Below are 26,154 nucleotides of genomic sequence, written 5' to 3'. Positions count from 1 at the left end.
AACTCCTTATTTTTCCAGGAAACCACTGCATAGTCACTCTGTCATGAAAAGGCTGGAAAGAAACCTACCTGAAGCCAAGGTTGGAAGGCCTGATGCCACTGCATGTTTTGGAAATTGTTGATCACCCATTAAAAAGTAAGTTTATGGCTTCCATATTATTTGGTACTAGTGAAAATGGATTCAGGAGAGCATTCCTTCACAAAAGACAGCCAAAGAAAGTAAAAAATCAATTCTCTATTATTCTTAACAGAATTAGGCCATAAGCAGTATCTGCCACATGTAGAATCTCAGATATTTTATAAACCTGGAATATTCCACCAATTAGATATAAAGTGACTGGGTTTTCTCTTTCAGTGTCAGTGGAATAGTCTGCCATGAGCCTGACTTTCCTGCCTCTCACACAAATCTTGACATCATGATTTATGTTCCTGAACAAATTAGACTTAATTTAAGAGCAAATCATCAGCAACAGGTATAATAATCTTGGCAGAACATTTATTTTAATTAATTGCTTTCTGCCTACCATAGATGGAAGGGTGCTGATGCCATTTACCCTGTAAGGATTAGTGCTGTCATGTTATTAATTTTTTTTCTTCTAGAACGTAGTCTCATCAGTTTTAAATTACAAAGGCACTGGTTTACTTCATATTTCATCATAACAATCTAACTTCTGTGGCAATATTTATATAAGAAACTTGTGAAAGAAAAATGAATTTTAACCGCTCTGCAGCATTATAGATCCCTGTTCCCCAGACATAGGCCCTGTTGGGTTCCGTGGGGGTCAGAGTGTTTCCGGGCTAGGTTGCTGAAAATGCCCTCACCCTCATAAACTTGGCAGGGGGTAGCGGTGGAGGAGAACACTTGAGTGATTTTAGGACCATTAGTTTTTCTTTCCTGTGGAGTTATTAGCTTCACTATTTATAGTTCAATGAGAGGCAAAAAGAAAACAAAAACTTCCTCCACTCTATGGAAGTTTAACACTGTAACTGTCAATGGTATCCTGCAGGATAAATAGACTCCGTCTTCTCAAACATGTTATTTAGAAATGATTTGATGTTCTTTGCAAAGAAGAGGCAGACACAGCTAATACTAAACCCAAGTAGGGGGTTCCCAGGGGCAGGGCAGCACAACTCTCTTACTAAAGTAACTTAGCTACATAATCATGAAGTTTAAAATTCTAATTGGGTAAGCTATAAGAATTTAAAACTGTATCCCTTAAGCCTTTACCTTATTAGTTCTTCATACTGTAATCAGTTAGTTGTATATTCACCTTTTTAAATGCTATAGGAAAATTTAAGCCTTCCCTACCTGAAGTCTAGTGTGAATTTATCACATATTCTGTATAAATTCAGTAACAAGCATAGTAATTGAAATGTCTTCCTCAATTGGTAATGAATCTCAGGAGGCAGTGAGAATAATAATAAAAGTTTGTGTAACAAAACAGCCAATTTTAATTAGATTAAAACCCTTTTCAGTTAGGCTTTTACAATATAAAATAGATTTAATATTGAAATGACACAAATTTGGAATCATTATTAACTTTATTTGCCACTCTTTATAGACATTGGTCCACTTCCACATGAAAAGTAGGGAGCATCTACTTCCACTTAACGTTCTAGAGAACGATGTTGTACTGCAAACCAGAACAACTTACTTACAAAAGGGGAAAAACTAAATCATGCCCCAAGATGTCCCCCAAATGTTTTTGTGTGTAACTCCACAAAGCTAGTTCCTTCTTAGATCAATGTAGTATCTTTAATATCCACACCTGACCATTCGGATCACCAAACTTTCAGAAGAGGTTAAAAAACAGCTATAGTCTGTCAATATCAGATGGAAGTCCAAATCTAAGTAAGTGACTATATAAGCACATACGTAGACATACGTAGTTTAGAGCTGCTTGAAGTTAAAAACCTTTACTTTACTCGTTTCAGATTAAGATGTTTATGTTCATAGTATAGAACAGTCCAGTTATCACTTTCACCTGTCCTGTGTAAGGAAGTAAGTTAAGCATTTCAAAGTCAGTGCATTTTCCCAACATAAGTAACACAAACTGTTATTTCAGTGCATGTTTCCAAATATTAAATGGAATGAAATTCATATTAAATGGTTATATCAATCATAGTATTTGAGCATATTATGGAACCTGTATCACACAAATCAACTCACATCAACACTATAATTAATTCACTCTAAAAGAACATCATCTCACAGGCACATAAAAGCGAGAACACAATCTGCTTTTCTATAAATTTATACTATCTACTTTACACTAAAAGATTTATTACAACGAAACAGCCGATTTCCAAACCCCTTTTCTAAGTTGGCATAAGGAAAGTTCAATCCATTCGAATCTTCTGGTTTGTCATCCTATAAATGATGCTATCATATCCAGGATCCATGTTCCAAATATTGTAAGAGGTGATAATCACAGCCAAGGCCAAGGCGATCATTATCCAGAGTATCATGTTGAAAACCACTGGATATTCAAAATTATACTTATATGCGAGGTTATAGGTACTTGATGGGTCCTTCTACAGTAAAGAAAAGAAAATCACAGAGGGAAGAATGTTAAGTTAGGAAATTATCCCAATTTGCTAGCTATGATTCATTTATCTAACAAAGTATATTAATAAGTGGCATAAGAGCTCCCTATATTAGGAGGAACCAAGAAGGGGGGAGCCTTCAAAGAGAAGGTTAGCACACTGTTGGTGGAAGTATATACAGTGCTCCAACTGCTTGCAACGCCAATAAACTTGACAGTGTGCGTATACTGTGATCCAGCCAGTGCATGCCCTAGGGAACACGTCTAGATGTACCAAGACATGTGCAAGGACATCCAGCAACGGGATGAATAAATGTGGCACATCCAGTGGAACATATAGTAGTAGTTCAGGTCATTTTACTGCTATGTTTATCAACTTGCGTGGCTCTTAAAAACAATACTGAGCCTTTGCTCAGAGAAAAATACATATAGTATGATTCCATTTATAGAAAATTCAATTACAGGCAAAACCAAACATTATTTAAGGATAAATACATATGTATTAAAACTGTAAAGAAAAGCCAGGGACTGGTTAACATAATATTCAGGAGAGCAATTACCTCTAGATGGGGAGGGTAAAGGAGTAAGACAAGAGGGAGCTTCAGAAGAACGAGTATTCTCTTCAGCTTTATAACGTTAACTTTTTAAAATTCTTTAACTAGTATTACATGTTACATACTTTGTACGCTGTGTGTGGAGGGTGTGTCCTGCCAGGGAGGTTTTACATTCGCTTCCGCTGGAGGCCACCGGTCTTTTACCAGCCTGGGGCTGAGGTTTGTGTTAATTTCTTGGCCTGGGGCTTCCTAGAACTTGCGGATAGTATAAATTTGAGCCTCAAACCCACATGAAGGTGGCCCTGTGGTTAAGGATTCCCTAGGAGACATTCCACCCCCAGCACATACCCCGACTGCACAGCCCCCCCCAAGCTGCCTTCCTGTCTCCTTCTGCTGGCAGGCGGGCTGTTTTCTAGTCTCGCTGCGGGCACGGCCCTTTCAGGGTCCCAGCTTCACGGGGAGGCGTCAGTTCCAACTCCCCACAGAGAGCCAGTTGCTCAGTAACCCAACTGGAAATGTTCCCAGGGCAGCCTGACTAACAAACACAGTTCTCCAGTTCCCTTTCTGCAGTTGCTCCTTAAGCGTTTCCCTTAACTTTCTTGAGAGTTAAACTGTGCACTCAAGAGGGTGTTTACTAACATATATATGTTAATATAAATGTTTCAGACATTACATGAAATTTCTAAAAATCTTATATTTGTATTTGTATGGAAATATGTTAATATAAATGTTTCAGACATTACATGAAATTTCTAAAAATCTTTAAAAAAAAAAAAAATTAATTAAAAAAAAAAAAAAAAAAGAGGGTGTTTACTTTTTATCCACTATTTCTAGATGCTCTGTAGTCAGAAAATTTTTCGGTTTGTCTAGCCTGCCATGCTGTCTTAAACAGAGGTCCTTCCGCTCCTGTTAAGGATGAAAACAAGTCACATCTAGATTATCTTGAACACATTACTTTTGAGCATCTCACTCTAAGTCCCACACGGCGATTGATAAAACTGAGGAGAGTGCTGGCTGCAAAATGGACCCAAAGGAGAGTGTCCATAAACGACTGGGAATCCGCCTGCTCTGAGAGATGAAGCCAGCTGAAGCCAGCTGTAAGTAATGTTCTTGGCCGTGCGCGCACACGCACTTGTTATATATACTAGAGCTGGCACCCTTGCCTATGATCCTCTAAATGCTTAAAAATCAAAGCAAGATCCAGGTCAAAAAACTGTATTATAAAGAGTGTACGTAGCTGGAAGATGGGAGACTGTACCACAAAGACGATGTACCTCTGAGAAAAGCAGACTCCACAAGTTGAGAGCGCCACACCACTCCCTCATGTTAACTTCTGAGGTCTCCTTGTAATACCCATATTTGAATTATCTTATGGGCTCTGACACATTTGCTTTTATCCCTGACAAAGTCTCGCATCCCTAACAAAGTCTTGCATTATCTGATTACAACCCCAAAGAACTGAGCATCACTGGCAAAACACACATACCTACGTGAATAAGAAACCTACGTTTTAATTGTTTTTTCAGATTTACTGACTGCTCATTCATATTGCCCACAAGTGATACAGGATTTAGTGGGTTTTTTAGAGTTAATTTTACAATTTTAAAGCAGGATCTAAAAACATACTCACCGCTTGTTTTGCCTCAAGGATAGTCCTAGTCTTCCTCGCAAGGGATGTGTCGAACGATCGGACAGTCACTAACTCTACCACTGCATTCCCACTGTAGAGATTGTACATGTCATCTGCAAACTGAAGAGTTACTGACATTACTATGAATCTCAAAATACACACTTATTAAAATTTTTGTAAAGCTTCTGTGCACCTACAAGAACAAATACAATTACCTACTGGCTCATGAAATACACTGTGTCTTAAAATAGGCAAGTCTTAAAGGTTTTGATGATGTTAAAATATTCAGAAAAGTGTTAAGATTCAACATATAAACGTTCAAAATAAAATTACTTCCAGAAAGAAGGGTCACTGAATTTGTTGGTGTATAAACTGGGGGCAGGGAAGTAGGAAAAATGAAATCTTTGTTGTCTCTGGTTGATCACAAACATCTACGAAGATTTAACTATGAAGCCTCACTGAAGAGCTGCAGGTGAATAACGTCAAGGGCAGAAGAAAACTAGCATTTACTAGTATCTACTAAATGTCTGGTACTGTGCTAAGTGTTCTCCTTCGATTATTTCATAGGGATTAGAGTTTCAGGGAAGGTGAAAGTTCTGGCGATGGATGGTGGTACAGTTGCCCAACAATGTGAATGTACTTAGCGCCACAGAGCTGTACACTTAGAAATGGTTAAATGGGAAATTTATGTTAGATATATTTTACCATGCCAAAAAGAAAAAGAAAAAAGTACTGTGCTAGAGTTACTGATCATTTCCTATGCTGCCTATTGCCAGCGTTAGAAAGAGAGACATCCCTGGGATTTCCCTGGTGGTCCACTGGTTAGGACTTGGCACTTCCACTGCCAGGGCCCGGGTTCAATCCCTGGTCGAGGAACTAAGATCCTGCAAGCCGCTCGGCAAGGCCGGAAAAAAAAAAAAGACAGACATCCCAACATACACCTGTGACCTACTCCATCCTCGGTCACTGAAATTAGTAGGGCCCTCAAAGAAGGTGAGTAAAAGACTTCAACCAATAGTATTTCACTAAGCAGATTTTTCCCATTAGGAGGCTAAAAGTCAAATGCTCATACTCTAACTGCTCACACCCCATTGATGGTTTACCTTTTGTAGAGCATCAACAAGGATCTTAGAAGCATCTCTAAATTGTTCAGAGTCTTCCCCGTAACGTTTCCCAATTTCGTCCAAACCTGCCAGCTCCAGTGAGTATAAATCAGGAGAATGATCCTTGGCTAGATGCTTATGTCGAGACAACTTAGGAGAAAAAACAAACAAAAGGAAATAGATGAAGTATTGTCAAACACAGCCAGTTGGAGTTTTACACCTAACTAAACTAGGCAGAAGCACCCCAGGGTACCACAATAGTCTAGAACGGTGGCAAACAGAACTGGTCTAAATGGGAGTTTCTGATAAAACAAATCCAACACAAATCTCATTTTTAGGAGCAGTTATAATAAAAGCTCTTTTAAAAATTTCTTAGTTTAAAAACCTCAGATACAGGCCAGGGTATGAGAGAACAGATGGTTGGACCAGTTTGATCCCAGGAGAGATGAGCCATCGGTGCTCACAGAGCAGACATCTCCCACACCACCAGCACTACACCTCCACACTCCCCAAACCAACCCCACTGAGAGTTTGGCCAGCAACTTCAGAAGATAGCACACGGGTAAGATTTTCTATTTCGTCATAGGAGGGTTTTTAAAAAAAAAAATCACCAAAAAAAAAAAAAGAATACACTACAGGCATATATATTCTCTTCCTGACTTGGTCGACTGTGTTATTAGTCCAAACTGTTTAAGTCTTAATGTCTGACAAGAAATCAACAGGTCAGGACCACAGCCAGGGTGGCCTTACTCCTAAGCCTGTGTTCTTGGAAGATACATTAATACTTACTATCCCTCCTAAAGGTAGAAATGCAAAGTAATTTGTTAACATGAGATGAGTTCAAAATTCCCAACACCACCACTGCTTTCTCAACTTTCATGGAATCATAAATCTAGGGCATACTTAAACTTTTTGACCGGTTTCACTATCATTCAAGGACTCTCTAGAAATGTCTTCTGGAACCAGAATAAATGGAACGGAAAAATTTGAGAAGCCTACTTACCAAACTTGAAATATCATGTAGCACTTGCAGTTCAGAAAGAAAAAGCAGATCAACCTGCAGAGAGCAGAAAGAAATGAGCATTATTTTACATATGCATCTAAGATCTGTATTTGCCATCTATCAATCAAATAAGGCACAGGATATTACAGACATTAAGTACATGAGTGAATTTATGCAACAACTGTCCTCCATTTGCTAGGTTCATTTCAACTGAAAATGCTTATAAAACAGTATTTCCTAACAAAAAGGTGATAGTCATTCTCCAGCACAGTGACTACCACTCAAATAGCTTTATTTTTTTTTAAGGAATGCTTTTTTGTGTGTTTTATTTTTTTTTTTAACTTATTTATTGTATTTATTTATTTTTGGCTGCATTGGATCTTCCCAGACCAGGGCTCGAACCCGTGTCCCCTGCATTGGCAGGCGGATTCTTAACCACTGCGCCACCGGGGAAGTCCCAATAGCTTTATTTTTGATAAAGCTGTGAAAAAGCATCTAAACTGGTTTTCCCTCAGGGCATCAGAATATTCTGGCGCACTGCAACGAGGTCCTGCCAATAGCCTACTTTGCTCACATCCCTTGAAGAATAAAAGATGGTGGTCCTGGTCATCCAGAGTAGGTGAAGAAGGGAGGCTACCACAAAGGTGGCATGCCATGTGGTTAAGAGGGTGCATGAACAGGTGGTGAAGCTGACATACAGGAGTCAAAAGTAAGGGTGGTGCCCTCCACTGTACAGTCAAGAATGAATTAGAAAAATGAGGCAACACATCAAAAGTGGCAGTGAATAATGGCTCCCACATTACCAGATCCACACAGCTCTACCAACTACCAACTAGTTACTGTGATTTCTGGCCTGTCAGGATTAATTGGTGGCAACCCTTGCGCTAGAATGTAGTGCTATTTATTACTACAGATCAGCTCACAAAGAGATGAGATTCATTTCTTAAAAATTACACTAAAGGAAAAAAGAATCTACTCCAAGCAATAAACTTGCAAAACTTTTCATTTTCTAAAATTTCAAGTTTGCTCTAAAGTCAGGAGCATAAGAAATGGCAAGTTACTAATGATATTCATTTATTCATTCAATAACTGCACTACTTACTTCATTGTTCCTACTCAGAGAATTGAGGGGAAGTGAACTGAGAACAGAGTTTTCTTGAAACAGTCGATTGCGGAGCTGTCTTAGTGTTACTGAGAGATCTTCAAAAACCGAGTTTGCCTTCCCCACCATGTACACTCTCTGCAAGAATCCAAAATTTTGTTACATTCTACAGATTAATTCCAATATACAGAGGTCTGTCAGCATTTTTCGTAAAATTAGTTTTAAATTTTCATTAAATAAAGAAAGCTTATTTTTTAAAGCATTTAAAATAAAAACTGTATCACACTTACTTCCTCACTGGGAGCCAACTGTAAAACTACAGGAGTTTCTTCAGAAAATAAGGAGTGAATGGAATTTGCAACGCTGTCAAGACTGAAAGGAACTGCCTGAAATTTAATAGTGAGATCTTAATTATCATCTGAACCAAAATGGGAAGAAAAATCATTTACACGGTATTAAAAAAGGAGCCTTAAAAAAAAAAAAAAAAAAGTACCAGCATTTTCTATGGAAATTCAAAAGACCTAAATCATATCCAAACGCAAAGAGCCCTTTTGAGGGCACAGAAGATTAAACAGCCCCCTAGTGGGCCAATGAGTTTGTGTCTCCAAATGTGCCTAAATGAGAAAAAACGTGCAAAATGAAGGCGAAAACACTACCTTGCACAAACGACCATTTTCTGGTGGTCATTCAGGTATTTTAAGCAGCAATACATCTGGTTTCAATATTGATAAAATGTGCCACAATGAATGTATATTCTACAATAATGTATTAACTTGCATTTAAGAGAGGGTCAAAGGAATTTGAAGACTTGAATATAATTGAAAGAGAGACCTCATTTTCCATTTCAAAATTTTAAAAATAATAAGATGTAGGGTTTGGTCTTCAGATAGACTGAAGACTCTTAGGCAAGGCATAAAGTATGTCACAAGAATTCTGAATGTGAAATTTATCTTGGGAACACATGATATTAATAAACTGAAATAGCTAATTGTGATAAAATGTACTTTTTTCCGTGAATTTATTATTAAAGTGTAACATACATATAATACGGTGCACAAATCTTGGAGTAACAGCTCAAGGAATATTTACAGATGGATATGCTCATATAACCCAACCAGAGCAAAACAAAACATCAGCGCTCTGCAAGCCTCTCTACCCACTCCCTCCACCCCCAAGGGTAACCAAAATTCTGACTTCTATTCCCATAGACCTGTTTTTGCCCCACATTATTTTTTTAAATTATGGTAATTTTTCCCCTCAAAAACTTATTTATTCTCAATATTATTACAACCAGCAGTACAGTAGTAATGTTTTTGTTTTAATGGAGATTTCGTACAGTGATTTTTTTTTTCCGGTAATTCCCTTTACTATTAAAAGGTTCATGTATATAAGTAGCTCGTTAATGTGGGCCAGGCAGAAATAAATGTGATTAATAAATGTGAAGTGTTATCTATTTTTACTCTTACACAAGATGCATATTAACTCTTCCCCAAATTCTCTTAAAATAAGTTAATGAGTAACTGAAGAAGGGGAAGAGTTCCAGCTTGCAAAAGCATCCTGTTACAAGCTCCCTGAGTCAGCCACAAGCGCTCCTCCTTTTGCAGGCACACACTTCACTTCCTTGGGCTTTGGAAGGAATATGAGAACATGTAACACAAACTCTCCAGCCTCATTTCACCTCCGTGGCACACACAGCAGGAAAGTTAAAGATTAAAGGTAACGTGTCCCTAGCAATCAAATTGGAGAAGCTACTGAGTCAGGTGAGCGCCAAACTGTGAAGGAAAAGAAAAAATTATATAGACTGCTATACTCAAAAAGGAAAAAAGGTCATGCTTAAAATCCCATGATTGTTTTCTTCTACTACATTATAAGGATACACGTTTGTCCTGGGAAAAATGGAAATTCTGTATCTACAGGACTTGAAAATCTAATGATAACAGCTAGCTAATCAAATAGAAGCTTTGTTAAGTGGAATTCTAAGGCTTTTTTTTTTTTTTTCTGGTGGATTTTTCCCTCAGAGCCTTATATCTATCTTTCCACCTACTGCCAGTAAAAGTATTAGAAGCGGTCGGTCAGGGTCAAGCAATAACATGACCTCTTTTCACAGCTTCTACTCCTGTAAAATGAGGCTAGTCTGTTTTAAAATGTTTAGTTTTGGATTGTAGGCTAATGAAAATCTTAATGGCATATTGGATTTTTAATATACTTTTTTATTTTTATTTTTTGGCTGTGCTGCGTGGCATATGGGATCTTAGTTCCCTGACCAGGGATGGAACCTGTGCCCCCTGCAGTGGAAGCGTGGAGTCTTAACCACTGGACCGCCAGGGACGTCCCGTATATACTTTTTTAAAAGAGATCTTCTACAGTGATTTTTACAGAAATCACACAACAAGCTACTTAATAACCTTTGAGAAGACTAAAAGTATCTTTTTCACATGTCTTTCATTTTTATTGTTCCCTTCCTTCCATTTACTCTGAAATTCTTCTGGTTTCTTTAGCTCATTAATTTCCAATCTTTTAAATCATCTAACATGTGCATGTAGGGTTATAAATTTTCCCTCTTCTTACCACTTTAGCTGTACCCTTTAAATATATGGCACATTTGTGATATTCAGTTCCAAATAATTTCAACACTTCCACCATAATTTTCTCCTCAACCAATGAATTATTTAGGACTGTGTCTATTTCAGCTACCTTTTCTTATTGGCTTTTTAAAAATTAATTTTTAAGAGTTATATATACATGTGGTTTAAAGAGACAAACAATTCTTTAAGACTTTCTATGGAAGATAAGGTTGCCCGTCCTATTTCTCTGAGGTACTCACTTTCTTTCCTCCCCCATCTTTTTTCTTCCTCACTTCGAGTTAATTTTTCCAGTTTTATTGATACAGTTGACATACATCACTGTGTAAGTTTTAAGGTATACAACATGATGGTTTGACTTACATATACTGTGAAATGATTACTGCAGTAAGTTTAGTGAACATAAAATTTTTTTCCTTGTGATTGATAACTTAGAGTTTACCCTCTTGACAACTTTCATATGTATCACACAGCAGTGTTAACTACAGTCATCATGCTGACTGACTGAACATTACATCCTTAGTACCTATTTATAGCACTCACCTTCAAATCCTTTGTTTCCTTTTCTTTTTACCACCACCTCTAAATAATGTTTATACTACTCCATCTTGATTTTTCAATTTTAGGCATTATGTATTTATCGCCCGTTACAGAAAATGAGGATCTAGCTCTCCCACATTACCAACCACAGCCCTATCCCCTTACACGCACTCTGTTTCTATCTCTCCACCCTCCCAATAGTTATAATTTTCATTTCTGTATCATTTTATTATAACTACTTAAACAATATTCTCAGCCTAGCTTCATACTGTGCAATTCCTGCTTTTCCTTTCTTGCGCTTCTGGTCCCTAATGGCAATGATGAGAAATCTGCTACCATTTTACTCTCATTCCTTTGTCATGACAGCGTCTTTTCTCTCTGGGAAGATTATTAGCGTCCTTGACAGTTCTTCAATTTCACTATATTTAGGTGTTGATTTGGCTTTAGCCTACCTCAGTGTGCTCTAAACCTGAGGAGTCGTATCTTGTGTTTGTTTCTACCACTTCCAAGCATTTTTTAAGGTATCATTTTGTTATTGTATTCAGATTTAACTGCATTGTGGTCAGAGAGGGTGGTTTATATGATACTGATTATTATCCATTGAGATTTGCCTTGTGGCCTAGTACACGGTCATTTTTTGTAAGCATGTCATGTGTGCTTGGAGATACTGTATACTAGACCACAGGAAAAGTGTGAAACCCCCCACCACCACCAAAATCAGCATCATATAGACCAGTGTTACAATGCAGTGAAATTAGAAACTGAAAAATTAAAACTTATTTTGAAAGAACCCGTATGTTACAACACTTCTAAATAACTCATGGGTTAAAGAAATCAGTATCAATTACAAAATATTTTTAAGAGAAAATGAAAGCACCACATATCAAAAATATCTTTTAACTGCCTCTGGTTTCTATCCCTTCCTTTAACTCTTTCACAATTTTAATATATGTATTTTTAAATCTCTTTTTGAGGCTGGTCTATTATCTGTAGTAGTTCTAGGGGGATGAATTCTGTTTGTTGCACCTGCTGACTTTCTCATGGCATTTTTTCCTTCAAGTGTTTGGTAAATTCAACTCCTCTTCAGTTCTTTTTTACCGAAGGAGCCCTGGGCTGGGGAGGTGTCTGTGTGGGGTGGATTGTGTGAATTTGGAGCATGTGACTCTGCACAGCACAAGCCCATAGTTCCGATTTCTCTTAGGGGGGCTCTTTGGGCCCCACAGCTAAGGGTGGCAACCCAGCTCCTTCATGGTAGCCCTAGGGCAGCTGGGGTTTTAATAGTCCTCCTTTCAAGAACAAGACAGCATTTTATAGCCCCAGGCTTTCTGTAGGGAACACAATTTCACCTTCAGCTCCTGCTCACCATTGTGGCTTTTGAATTCTCTATTCATATCTGGCACCTGTGTGTATCCCTTCCTCGCTTTCAAGTTTAGTGATACATGTAAAGATGTTTGGTGACTTCTATATGCTTACAGTAGAAGGAGGGCCTCTCACAACAGCTCAGTCAGCCATATTGCCTGAAAGGCCAGTGAGGGAATAAGTGAGCCAGCAAAATTGCCTCCAGTCTCCTTCTTACACAAAAATGATAAAATTCTGAAGGGAAGGTGACAAAATAATGCCCTAGAAAATGTCAGCAGGTTACACCCTCAACTGGTTTCTCTTTTTTGAGCCTCTGACTATTCTGAGAGTGGGCCAATTTCTCTACCTTAGAAAGTATTCTCATCCATAGCAAACAGCCAAGTCTCAATAAATTTACAACCATCATATAATTAAAAAAAAAAACAACTATTTTACTTATCAGTGCATTAAAAAAAAAAAAAGACGAGTGCTTAGAGCACAATCCATAATGACAGCTGACAAGACAAAATTTTAAATGCATCCCTTTAATTCTTTATAATAAATACTCACATTTTCCAAAGGGTACGAAATGACACTGCCTGGGGGTAGAGCAAGCTTGTCCACTCCCTTCACCGTCACCATAACGGTAGCCCGAGGACGGTGGAATAGGTTACCCACTGCAAGTCCCGGCCAAGAAAGGTCCTACACACATTGAAAAGTGTGAAACTGTGCCAATTATCAACGCAGGAAACCATTTTCCTAATAACATCTAACAAGCAGAATTAAGGGGTACTGGGATGACACTGGCAATGAAAACTCACAGGGACAGCAAATGTCTTATTTAAAGCAGTAGTTGCAATCTCCTAATTGAGGATGCTGATTTCTACCTTCTTCATTTTCTTAAACTTTTACAGACTTGAAACAATAAAGTCTAATAACGAGTCATCTCAAACCTTCTGTGGAAAAAAGCAGGCAAATAAACAAAATGTAGGTACTTTTCAAATTCCAGATTACAAAACATTCTCTTTTCCATATAACCATGGACATTTCCTTCCCTCACATCATTCTTTGCCCTTACCTACAGCATCACTTTTCTCTTTCACAGTGACACAGCAAGGCTACCATTACAACATTCTCTTTAGACTAAGTGCTTTATAAATAAAATTCCTGCTGAAAGTAACTCATAGTAGTTTATTAATAATTATTTCTAAAGGTTACTTTGACAGCCATTTGTAGTCAAAATTAAGTTTGTAAAGAACTAGGTGCAAATTTCATCCTAAAATGTAAACAACCCATCAGGTTCACGCAAGGAATGCAGGGGCTCCACCCAAAGGCCCAGCAGAGAGGCAGTTCCCATGCACTGCTTCTGGTTTCAAGGGCACTCAGGACCTAGGAAGAATGTTCCTTTGAGTGACTGATGATATCTAGAGACCACCTCAAAAGCACCAAAGTTTAAAGTGGGAGGAGATAGGAAGATAGAGCAAACTCCATCTCCTTTCTTCCAGCCCTGAGCTTTATAAGATGTCTCATACTGACTGGACCTAGGCCCCCTACGCAACAATCATGTAAGCAGCCAGATACTACAACAGGTTATGGCTACTGACCCCACTATTTTCCTAAACTCAGGTAAGATGCATATACATTTTATCATGCATAACAAATTGCAATGGACTGAATGTTTGTGTCTCCTCAAAATTCATGTTGCAAAAATCCTAATCCCTCCAGTGTGACGGTATTAGGAGGAGGGGCCTTAGGGAGGTAACTACATTATGAGGATGGAATCCTCATGAATGAGATTAGAGCACCCTTATAGAGGGGACCCCAGAGGGCTCTCTCCGGCTCTCTCCACCATGTGAGGATACAACAAGAAGTTGGCAGTCTGCAACCCAGAGAGGGCCTTCACCAGAACCCTACCGTGCTGGCACCCTGATCGCAGACTTCCCAGCCCCTAGAACTGTGAGAAATAAATGTTTATAAAGCACCCAGTCTATGGTACTTTGTAACAACAGCCTGAACCAAGACACAAATCTATCATGTGTACTGGAAAAACACAATAAAATTATACATCCTGTTAATAGTAGGACAGATGCATTCTCTTATATAACAAAGAACGTCACTACTATGAATAAACGATTACATGGTTAATGTTTTATAATGATTTGTTTTCATAATCGAGCTTGGAACACTTATCCAAAATCTCCCTGACTACAAATAAGCTTTTTACTTTTGTAATCTGTACCTATGTTTGCCCGTTGCTTTCCTGGCCTATTAGCAGAAATCAACAAAAATGCTTTCAGAAGCAGCTCCAAATATTTTTTTTAAATACACATACTTCTTTCACAGAGAAGCCCATGGACAATGCAGCCACGTCTGGGATTCGCTCTCCTGGTATGGGCCAATTTCCATCCCGGAAAACAACAGACCCTGGTGATCTTAATATACTAAACTCGTCCCCTAAGACACCTGAAAGGAAAACAGATTAGTAAATGATCACCATCATAAATCTTTTGCACCCACATTGAAAATTATTAAATATAATACATACTTTCCCATTCTCCATTGACTTTAGCATACTAAATTTTGATTGGACAAAATGCTGAAACCTAAACATCAACAAATTCTTTTTCAAAGTATCACTGTAAGAATTTAAGTACATACATTCTGCTGTAACAAAGTTACAACTATGAAACAAGATTCTCCTAATGACCTAGGTGCCTTCCTACAGATGGCCCTTAAACAGGGGCATGTGGCAATTTTGCAAGAATTAGAAATCAGCAGCATTTCTCCAGATTTTTAGAAGAACAAAAACCAAAACCTTGGCCCAGACCAGAAAGGAAGAAAAGATACTTGAAATCTCTAAATTATTTCTACCGTCAAAGGGCTTCCCTGATGGCTCAGTGGTTAGGAATCCGCCTGCCAATGCACGGGACACGGGTTCGAGGCCTGGTCCAGGAAGATCCCACATGCCGCGCAGCGACTGAGCCTGTGCTCTAGAGCCCACGAGCTGCTACTACTGAGCCCACGTGCCACAACTACTGGAGCCCGCGCTCCGCAACAAGAGAAGCCACCGCAACGAGAAGCCCACACACCACAACGAAGAGTAGACCCCGCTCACCGCAACTAGAGAAAGCCCGCGCACAGCCATGAAGACCCAACACAGCCATAAATAAATAAACAAATATTTCTACCGTTGATCCTCTCTTGAAAATGCAAATTCATAAAATTCCTAGTATATCATGCCAAAACTTCAGCAGGTTAGTATATCTTAGGGATAGATCATAGCTTCCCTTATGTCCCACAGGCAAAGCTAGTGAAATGAGTACTGTCAAATGGGGGGTCCACGTTACCAGTCAGAATGTAAAATACTTCAGACTCTAGAAACAAAGTCCAGGACATAGTATTTCCAATGCACATATCAAGAGGCTGAGAAAAGGTATTCTGTAATAATAAAGTCAACTAGTCTAGGGGTATGGGGCCTGGGATTAAGAGGTGAGAATGAGAATAAAGGGACTATGTTATAGGCCCTCCAAGGCTAAGGATGAGGTATCTTGCTTCTTCACCCATCGTGAGTTAACCCAATCATGTCTAGATTACACAAGGACAAGTAACTAATGGAAACTTTCGAGCTCCTATGAAAAGATTAGTTCCAAGTCCAAAACAAATCTTGGTCGCGCCTAGTACAGGAAAATTAGACTTTAATAAAGCATCACTGTTACTCTCTTGACCTAAGGAAAGTACCGCTTACAGGCTATGGGAGTAACGTTGGATGCAGCAGTAAATGTTTCGGTGTTGCAGTATTGACAGTAAATAAAAGGCCTCAGGATGGTGCTGATACAACATGAAGAGTTACGAGTTTCATTCAGCACAGCCACTAGAGCAGGAATTTCCACACTGCTCTAGCCAAAGGCAGACAAAAAAAAATTAGCAGAATGGAATGGCAGTTTGTAAATGACAGACATCTTGGTTCGCTGAAGTAGTAGTTAACTGCAAACTCTAAGGAAAATGGGGCAGCAAGGAAGGCATACTTTCTGCATACCATACACACTTAAAGAACAAGATCTGGATCTGGAGATTGCCTTGTTTGAGATGCAGCCCTACTCACTCGACCCCAGCAGAGCTCTACTAAATTACTTTGCCTCAGCTTTACACTTAGAAGCCACTTCCACACCTGTACAACAGCCCTTCAGGAGCCTAGAGCTTTAGAAAACCTTACAGAGACTCCTGTGCTGAGAAACTGCTGCTTCACGCAGGCATCTCCGGGATACCTGAAAGAAGGCCACCCATCCTCTACCTGAATGTGACCAGCGAATGGGGATGCCACCTCAGCACTACGTTTTGCCAGCAATCATCTCCATTGTCCCAACATTCTAATCCTTTAAAAAGTTTAAGAAGTTGGCTTCCCAACTTCTCTCAACTTCCAGTTTTATCACTCCCAACTCAGTCTCACCCAGATGACCTCATCTCCAGCTTCAAGAGAAAGCACAGGAATTCCTCCAGCTTCCTGCTTCCTCTCCCCATCACAAGTTTATCTGCACAAGCCCCTAGCCTTATCTCCTCTCCCTCCAGGTGCTGGCAGGGATGTCCCTCCTCCGGTTGAAAATATCCCATGGTTCAGCCTTCAAGGGACCTTCATTCATTCACCTACTGAATTATTCATTCAGGGTTTATTAAGTCTCTATTCTGGAACAGACGATGTATCAGGAGTTAGGTGGCTATATGGTTTGGGGCATACGAAGCTGGCCCTGTACAATATGAGCTCCACGAGGGCAGGGGTTTCAGTCTGTCTTGTTCACACAATATCCCCAGGGCTGAAAACGGTGCCTGGCACACCGGTGCTCAATAGATACTTGTTGAGTGAATGAATGAAGCCACACGTTGCACTAGCCGTTTCCCCTCTCAACTGGCTCTTTCGCTTCAGCGTAAAAATACGCGTAGGGTGCTCCCATTCTAAAATCCAAACCACAAAACCCTTCCTTTGGTCCTACCAGCCTCCACCTACCTCTGCTTCCCTTCAGACGAAGAATCCTGGAAGAGTTGTCAGCCATCACTGGCTCTGCTACTTCTTCATCTCCTGTTTGCTACCTAACCCACAGCTTCTGACCCCACCATGCCACTGAAATGACTCACCAAATCCCAAAGACAATTTTCAGCCCTCAATTTATGTAACTTCCCAAAGCAACTGATACTGACAACTCCTGCCTTGGCCTCCATAAGCCCGGGCCCCTAGTTTTCCTTCCAATCCCTCTGGCTGCTTTTCTCCTCAGTTTCTTCCCCTTCCCATCCTTTAAAGCAGTGACGTCCAAACTTTTGAGATTTCAACCCTCTCAGTATAAAGTTTGAAAGTATTCCCAATATACATGTATTTACTTATAAAGTATACATTTGTAGTATAAAATATATATTCATAATATATTACAGGACACACAAAATAGAAATTTTTTAAAAGGATGAGACACCTTAGTATTCTTCCCAATTTAATCATGAGAAAATAGCAGACAAGCCCAAATTGAGGGACATCCTACAAAAATATCTGACCATTACTATAAACAAAAAAGAGAGAGAAAATAAGAGACAAATGGAATTTCCAGTACATTCTTCTGGCATCCCAATATCACTGGGCACACTCCACTTGGGAGATCTGCAGCTCCATTCCTGACCCTCACTGCTTTCTATTCTACACTGTTCTACAATGGAGTCTCCCCCTGGCTGAGCCCATCTACTCCCTAAGACTGCAAACACCAAAAACACACTAATGGCTCCCAGATTTTTATATTCAGCCTCGATTTCCCTTGAGCCTTAGGCCTACAGTCAGCTGAGCATTTCCTTCTAAGTCCCATGGGTCTGTCAAACTCAACAGGTTCAGAACTGAATTCACCATTTTTCCATACACGCCGCCTACATTCTCTGTATCAAAGGATGACACCACCTTCCACCCAGCTGCTCGAATTAGTCATCTTTAAATCCTTCCTCAGCACCACAGCTAATCAACCAATGAATTCTGTCCATCTTTTGTTCTTCTTCTTATCTCACAACCCTTTCCCCTCCATGTCCAGGGTCCTCGTCAGGCCCTCCCCACTTCAGGCTCTCTCGAGGCTTGCTAGAACTGGCCGCCTTATGACCCGTCATGCCACTCTCGGATCCAGCCTTCCCAGCACCTTTTCAAACTACAGATCCGAACATTCACCCTTCAGCTCAACCACCTTCACTCGATGCCCGGAGCCTCTGAGACAAAATCCAAAATGTAACACCCAAAGCACTTCACCACCCTTCCTTCTGGGATCTCCCCAACTTAACTCCTATACGTTTCAGCTCCACCAAACTATTCACTCTTTTGCTCTCACACCTCTGTGCTTTTACACATACTGTTCTGTCAAAAATGCCTTTTCTTCCCACCCCAACCTTTCACACATTTGCCTGTGAGGCACCCTGCCTGGGGAAATTTCCCCCAGCCTCCCCAGTCTGGGAGAGAGGTTAAGAATCCTTCCCCTCTTTGGGAACTCCCACCATACTATGCTGTCATCTATGAATGGGGATGGAATCGACAAGTGAAAAAATAAACAGGTCCTACTTTCGACCTCTGGGGCATCAGTGACCAAATTGAATCCCTCTTCAACATGACATCCCTTCAAATTCCATGTGTTCACCCTTGGCCTTTTCTCTCCAAGCTAAACATCTGAATTTTTTTCAAATACTCCTCATGACCTGGTATTCATAACCCTAGATCCCTTCCCCTGGTCTCTGGTTTGGTAACACCATTTTAAAGGACTCACATTTTTTTCTCAAATAGAGAAGTCAGATCTCTTAAAGATGTTTTCCATTAAATCACATTTAGTCATTGTGGAAAATAGTAATTTAACCTCATCTGACAAGACCATGCAGTGCAGAAGCTGACAGGATCAGATTCCTGATCTGTATGAACTAGACTATTATAGTTAGGAAAGCAGGTTCAAACCATACATATACAGAAGCAATTATTTTGCCTCAGACCAAAACCTAACAAAAACCCCTAAACCTCACTGAATCAAAATAATATCAATCATAACATTAAAACATGGAATTTCAGCGAGATGTTCAGCTAAATCACAGTATCAAAGGGAAGATCTTTAAATTTCAAAAACTGAATTTAAAAACTTAAAATAAAAAATTCCCCCAAAGAAATTGAGTAGATAGATCAGAACGACCTTGACAGAGCCAGAGACGAAAGGTACAATACAACCTTAAAATTTGGGGGTCATTAAAGTAAGTGTAACTATCATCAACACACAACACTGGGCACCTCCAGGGATGGAGAAAACCTGCCGATTTCAAAAATATCAAAGGTCTATACCTTCATGTAGAATTAAACCACCATTCCCAAAGTGGGGCATCTCAGCACCTCACAGAGCAGCGGCACAGGCGTCCTACAGATTTTTAACGTCTAGGTTTTAAATCGACACACTGGGGAACAGGGACCCATTCCTCCAAACTGTTCTCAAGTCGGCCTCTTGTTCACCACTGTGCCGCTAGTCCCAGCCCCCATCATTCCCACATTCTCACACCTGTGCCACGACACGTATAATGGGAAAGGCCCACGCTTTGGAACCAGCTGATCTGGGTTCAATTCCAGCTTTGCGGCTTACTACTTGTGTGCTGTTTGGGTAATTTATCTAGGCTTGACCACTCTGTAAAACGAGGGTGATATCCTCTTCTAAGGATTGGTGTAAAATTAACCGAATTACATGATACACGGTAAGAGGCCGATTATGAGCTGACTTGCATTCCCCTTGTTGAATGCTAGGGAACCTAGGTTCCACGGAGAAAAAGCTACCATTTATTTGACATGTGACCCTAAGAACGTGACTCATATCTTAGTTTCCAAATCCTTAAAATTGGGAACTATTGCAAACTACTGAGAGGAACTTTAAATTCTCCTTGAGAAATAATCATACAAAAACAATAATCATACAAAATCAATTTCCGCATCCCGAAACACTGGGGGGAGTGGGGAGATTTCACCAATTACTGATGACAACCGCTAGAAATGAAGACACCAGAAAAATGCAAAAAGCAGCAGCTGATGGCAGCTAAGAAGTCTGCCTTCGCTTCTTTGCAGAGGGCTGCGGTTCAACAGTTGACTGAGAAATGCATCCCCGTCCTCCGAAGCGCCTCCCGAGCCGGAAGAGGCCGGAGCAAGACAGGCGGACTCGCCTTTCTTGAAGAGGCGGAGGGTGGAGGCCGGCTCAGGTGCCCCCAAGCAGCCCAGCCCCGCCCCGCCCGGCCCCAGCAAGCCCGCCAGGCCGCGCCGCCACAGGCCAGCCCGGAGAGAAGGCGGAGAAGGAGGCGGCTGGGGCGATGCCATCGCCAGCTGCCCGCACTGCGGCATCCGCCCCACTGCCGCCCACCCGCGGCCGCCCCCGAGTCCCGCGGCCCGGGGCCTCACCCGCCACCAAGAAGGACAAGAGCACGACGAGCACAGCCATGGTTCCGCGGCGGCCGCAGCAGTGCAGGACGACACGGAGCGGGCCGGCGGGACGCGATCGACCACCGCAGCACGAGGGGGTGACGAGCTCGGGCTCGCCCCGACTCCCTGCTCGCCTCCTCTGGGACGGCTGCCACCTTCTCCACCAACCGCCAGCTACGCCGCGGCCTGGGGAAGAGACGAAGCCTGGGAGACGTAAGCATCATGGGCGGAGCCTAACGTGATGGATGGAAGGCCCTGCCAATGGCAGGCAGCGATCGAAGAGCCGGGCAGTTCCTCCCCCGGCCCGTGACGACCGGTCACGGGATGGAGGGTAGGGCGGGTGGTCGGCGGCTGGGGGGATGACGGAACCTGTCGAGGGGTCTAGAGAGCCCACAGGGTGGGGCTGCCTCCGGGTGCGGACCCTTTCGCCAGTCTCGAGCGACGGTCTCCAACCAGGGTGTCTGTCTGTCCCGGTCGCGTGGCCCCGTCCCGCTACGGGTGCAGCTGTGGAAGCTGTAAGGCTGGTTTGGGTTTCGCTGTAACAATTACACAGATGCTGAGCACCTGCTGGGAGGAAGCCAGGCGCTTCGGGAAACCCCTGCACTCCAAGTAGGGGTGCTAGATAAACTACAGGACGCCCAGTTACGTTTGAATTTCAGATGAACAACGAATAGTTTTTAGCATAAACATGTGAATATTCCATGGGACGTACTTATACTAAAAAAAAGTATTGTTTATCTGAAAAGTTGTTTATCTGAAATTCACATATAATTGGGCGTCCTGCATTTTGATTTGCTAAATCTGGCAACCCTATCTAAGACTTTCTGATCCACCAGGAGTTAATTACATTAATTACTTCCTTCATCCATTCACTCAGTGTTACGCGAAGGCTAGACATAATAGTTTGACCAGGATCCTTCCTTCTCACACCTTATGGGGTTTTTTAAATTATTATTATTAAACCTATGATATGAAGCAAGAAATGACAGTGTATCATCTGTGGTCAGAAAACGATGCCCCAGCCAATGACCTTGAAAGATGGATGTGGTTTCAGTACGCAGGAGATGGGGAGGTTCTTTCAGGTAGCAAAAACTAAGCTATGACAGGGAGAAAACCCATCAGGTTAAGCATTAAACGTTTAGTTTAACCAAAGAAGAGGGGCACAAAGTGCTAAAAATTTCAATTAGGGACATGTTTATTGAGGATGTTGAATGTTACATAAAAGAACCACGCTTCAGTTGGTAGGAAATGGGGAGCCACTCAAAGGTGTCTGAGCATTGTTCAGTGCACAAATGCAAGACCAAAATGTTGGGGCCGGGGGGGGGGGGGGGGGGCGGGGGGGCGGGGGCGGGAAATGCCCTACTGTTTCCTCAGTTTCCAATCTCCATTTTCTTCTTGGGATTAACAGAGGGAGAAAAAAAGGAGAGTGGGTTGAAAGCAGTGACCCCAGCAGTTTCTCAGGTATCCTGGGAAAATACTCAGGTTTAAACTGTCTAGAACCCCTATGCTTACCAAAGCCACTCTCAGTTTAGGGAATGGAATCTGGATTTCCTCACTCAATTTCAGAAAACCCTTGGACTCTCGAATTTGTGTTCTTTCAGAGGAGAATTTGCACAAATGTGATTTTAAAGAAATCTGAAGGGGGAAGGGATATTTTTTCATTAGGAATGTGAAATTACTAGATTACCAAAACTATCTAAAGCAGCTAAGTTCAAAACATCAACTCTAAAATGACTGGCTTGAAAAAAATAAATATCAATATAAGAATTTAATCATTTTTTTAAAATTCATTTTCAAGCACGATGGAATCATTTCTCTTCACATCAACTAAAATTTCATTCTTTGTGCATCTTGCTACATATTGTAGAACAGGTTCTAGACAAAGGCCCTGAAAACGTTTGTCTAGATAATCAGCTAAAAGTGGAGCACAACTCCTGCAATTTCATCCAGCCTAAGAAACAGGGAAAGGAGGGAATTTTTCTGTTCTTGAAAGAGTTCTAGGACGTTCTTATTTCTATTAATTTGAAGTAGACTAAAAATATTATAAATAGACTGGAACATAAAATAAATCCTGCCTCTTCCCCCCACCCCCAAGAAAACCTCAAAATCTCACAATCTTTCATACTCTATGTCTTGAGAAATAACATCCTTTTTTGAGCTAAGGGTGAACAGCTTATCCTTTAAACCTAAGACCCCTTTTCATCTGGGGTCTCAAAGGGGCACTGCTGCTCCTTATAGCCTTGAAATGCAGCAGGATAAACGCTGTAGGAAGCCTTCTCCTTGTTTCATAGACTGAGAGATTGAAACCTGGGGGAGGGCATGTGTACTCAAGGTCACGTTCTGAATCGTCAGCAGTTCTGCTTTATGAACACAGCCCTTCTGATTCAATCTTTAGCGCTCAGTAAACAACCGGTGATGTGCAGTTAACTTTTCCATTGAAGCATTTTGAGGTGGATATGTGTGTGGCAGGATAATATTTGAAGTAATGACCCATGTGTTAGCCTAAAAGAACCTCCTCCCCGACTCTTGCCACACCTCTCCTCCCAGGCCAAATAGCCAAGATTCCAGCCATCCATTGCCCTGAGGGGAGGACTCTTGGAGAAGAACCAGAAAACAAAAATGTCAAATTCCTGGTTCTTGAGTTCCCAAAGGAGAGGTCCAGATAGAAGATTTGAAAGAATATGTAATATAGTTTGCTTCCCTAACTCTGCCCCCTCCACTCCTTATTAATTCCAGCAGTAAGTTCTGAGTGATCCCAGAGAGACCACGGTGAGATGGTCTGGTCCCTGCAAATCAGCCATCAGGGAGCCCTGTGGAGCCCCACTCAATTAAAATTAAGGATTTCTGCTCAAAAGACACAATATACAGAATGGAAAAGTGAGAGAGAAGGAGAGAATAACTTTACAGAGGAGAAACCTGACAAACACTACTGCAGCCCGGTGATCAAGGTCAACATCCACAGTGACAAACCATGTTGAGAGTACATACTCTTGATATGATGGGATGAGAATGGTACCCAATCTCTGTGACCTTCCTCCCCAAATCCATAACCCCAGTCTAATCATGAGAAAAACATCAGACCAACTCCCAATTGAGGGACATCCTACAAAATATCTGACCGGTGTGCCTCAAAACCGTCAGGGTCATCAAAAACAAGGAAAGTGAGAAACTGTCACAGCCAAGAGGAGCCTAAGTAGACATGACAACTAAATGTAATGTGGGATCTTGGATGGGATCCTGCAACAGAAAAAGGAAATCTGAATAAAGTATGGATTCTAGTCAAGAATAATGTATCAGTATTGGTTCATTAATTGTGACAAATGTGCCATACTGATGTAAGTTGCTAATAATAGGGAAAACTGAGTGTGAGGTATATGGGAACTCTCTGTAGTATCTTCTCAATTTTTCTTTAAATCGAAAACGTTCTAAAAAATAAAGTCGATTAAAAAAAAACCCCATAAGGTAAGTGAAAATACAAGTCACAAAATGGGAAAAGATCAATTATATCCAGAAAGTGGAAATCACTCCTACAAATCAATAAGACACCACCTGATAGAAAAATGGGCAACTGACTTGAATAGATACTTTACAGAAGAGGAAATAGGAAAGACCAGCAACTATATAAAAAGATGCTCAACTTCATTAGTAGTTAGGGAAGTGCAAATTTGAAACCACGAGATACCACGACACACCACTAGATTGGCAAAAGCTTAAAAGTCTGACCATGCCAAGTGTAGGCAAGGATGTGAATCAACTGAAACTCTCATAACATGCTGGTGGGAGTATAAATTGGTATGATTTTTGAAAACATTGCCTTGTCTATTAAAGCTGAAGATATACATACCCTATGACCCAGCAGTTCCATTCCTTGGAAGAAATACTACAGGAATGTGCACTTACATGTGCCAGAATGCATGTACAAGAATGTTCATAACAGCACTGTTCATAATAGCCCAAAACTGGAAGCAATTTAAATATCCATTAACAGTAGGCTGGATAATAAATTGTGGTACTGTATGTTTCATACAATGGCGTACTATATCATAATGAAAATGAATAAATATAAATAACAGATTATGTATTATATATCACATTTATATTGTATTGTATATTATATAGAAATAAGAAATGAACAGTATGATTCCATTTATATAAAGTTCAAAACCACACAAAAAGAAAGTATGCTGTTTAGAGATGCAGCATAGGTGGTCAAAGTATAAAGAAAAGCCAGGAAATGATTACCATAAAAATGCCATAGAAGTTACCTATGGGGCGGCAGAGAGGGGTATACGTCTAAAAGGGACATGCATGCAGAAAGATTTGGGGATGCTGGTCATTTCTTAATGACTTAGGTGGCTGTTGTTACACTAGCGTTCATTTCATTATTATCCATATTTTGAACATTGATGTTGTCTGTTTATTTGTGTGTTATATTTTACAATAAAAAAGGTTTTTAAAATCTAGTTTGCTTGTTTGAATCTTGAGGAGCCGTATCTCCCTTTGACTTGGTAGGAATTATTTGTATGCGATTTCAACTTATGTTTGGAGATTCTTGTGTTTACAAAACATGTGTTCAATGAGGGTGGAAGTTTCCAAAGAAAGGCCAGAGTTGTGGTTGGCATGTTAACGGCTGTCTTACAAGAGATCTTAGAGATGGTATCTACTATAGGTATTCACCACAGGGCAAAATCCAGGCTTCAGCCTCCCAGCCTGAGAACACCAGTTCTGTCAGTGTCCCAGAGGGAATCTGACACTGTGACATTGACCCAAAACAATAAAGTCGTAAGTTCTTAATGTTGCAAATAGCATTTTGACATATATAAGTATGTGGTAGTCTGCATATTCATGACAACCTGGTGAGTGTTTTCTCTCCAAAAATGCAAGTGACACAGGAATCCTAGTTACTCAAAATCAACTTGGTGAGTATGAAACCACAGCAAATATTTAATGAATCAGGCTCTGTGGTACCCATCTCCGCAGCAGGAACACACCCGCTGGGCAGACTAGATAATTGTGTCAGACTGACAGGGCACTGTAATAAGCCCCCTTTGGGTTTGACTGCACAGACCATACCTCTCCATTCGTGAGAGCTTCCAACCCCCTTCCATGGTCTTCGCCATATTTGTTTTCCTGATTAAACCCTGACTGAGACAGAGCGCAATCTTATTTCCAAGTTTTAGTGGGCATTTCATCTCATGGAGCCACTGGATACTGACTTCAGTGACTTTGGGTTAGTTTCTCTCCAAAGCCCCCTGAAAAACCTAACCAAAAGCACCATGTCCTCTGAACCTATGATGACAGAAGTCAGAATGTTCGT

At 40.8% G+C, this 26,154-nt stretch overlaps 1 protein-coding gene across 2 annotated transcripts; it reads right to left on the bottom strand.

The window, feature by feature from the left end:
- Positions 1-1,522: 1,522 nt before the first annotated feature.
- Positions 1,523-21,045, bottom strand: ATP6AP2 (ATPase H+ transporting accessory protein 2). Of its 2 annotated transcripts, XM_068533463.1 has the most exons (10): positions 20,817-21,045; positions 14,730-14,860; positions 12,968-13,099; positions 8,228-8,323; positions 7,938-8,075; positions 6,836-6,889; positions 5,833-5,982; positions 4,730-4,849; positions 3,914-4,005; positions 1,523-2,534 (listed from the first exon to the last, which is right to left on the bottom strand). In XM_068533463.1, exons 1-10 carry the CDS (start codon positions 20,854-20,856, stop codon positions 2,465-2,467), a joined length of 1,023 nt encoding a protein of 340 aa, XP_068389564.1. In that variant the 5' UTR covers positions 20,857-21,045; the 3' UTR covers positions 1,523-2,464. The 2 variants fall into 2 exon arrangements, with proteins under 2 accessions (XP_068389564.1, XP_068389563.1); XM_068533462.1 differs by lacking the exon at positions 3,914-4,005 and having other exon boundaries at positions 20,817-21,044.
- Between the last annotated feature and the right edge of the window lie 5,109 nt (positions 21,046-26,154).

This window comes from Eschrichtius robustus, chromosome X (genome assembly GCF_028021215.1).
Source record: "Eschrichtius robustus isolate mEscRob2 chromosome X, mEscRob2.pri, whole genome shotgun sequence".
Taxonomy (NCBI): domain Eukaryota; kingdom Metazoa; phylum Chordata; class Mammalia; order Artiodactyla; family Eschrichtiidae; genus Eschrichtius; species Eschrichtius robustus.
Note: the sequence above shows the minus strand (reverse complement) of the source record. Positions and strands in the feature narration are given on the sequence as shown.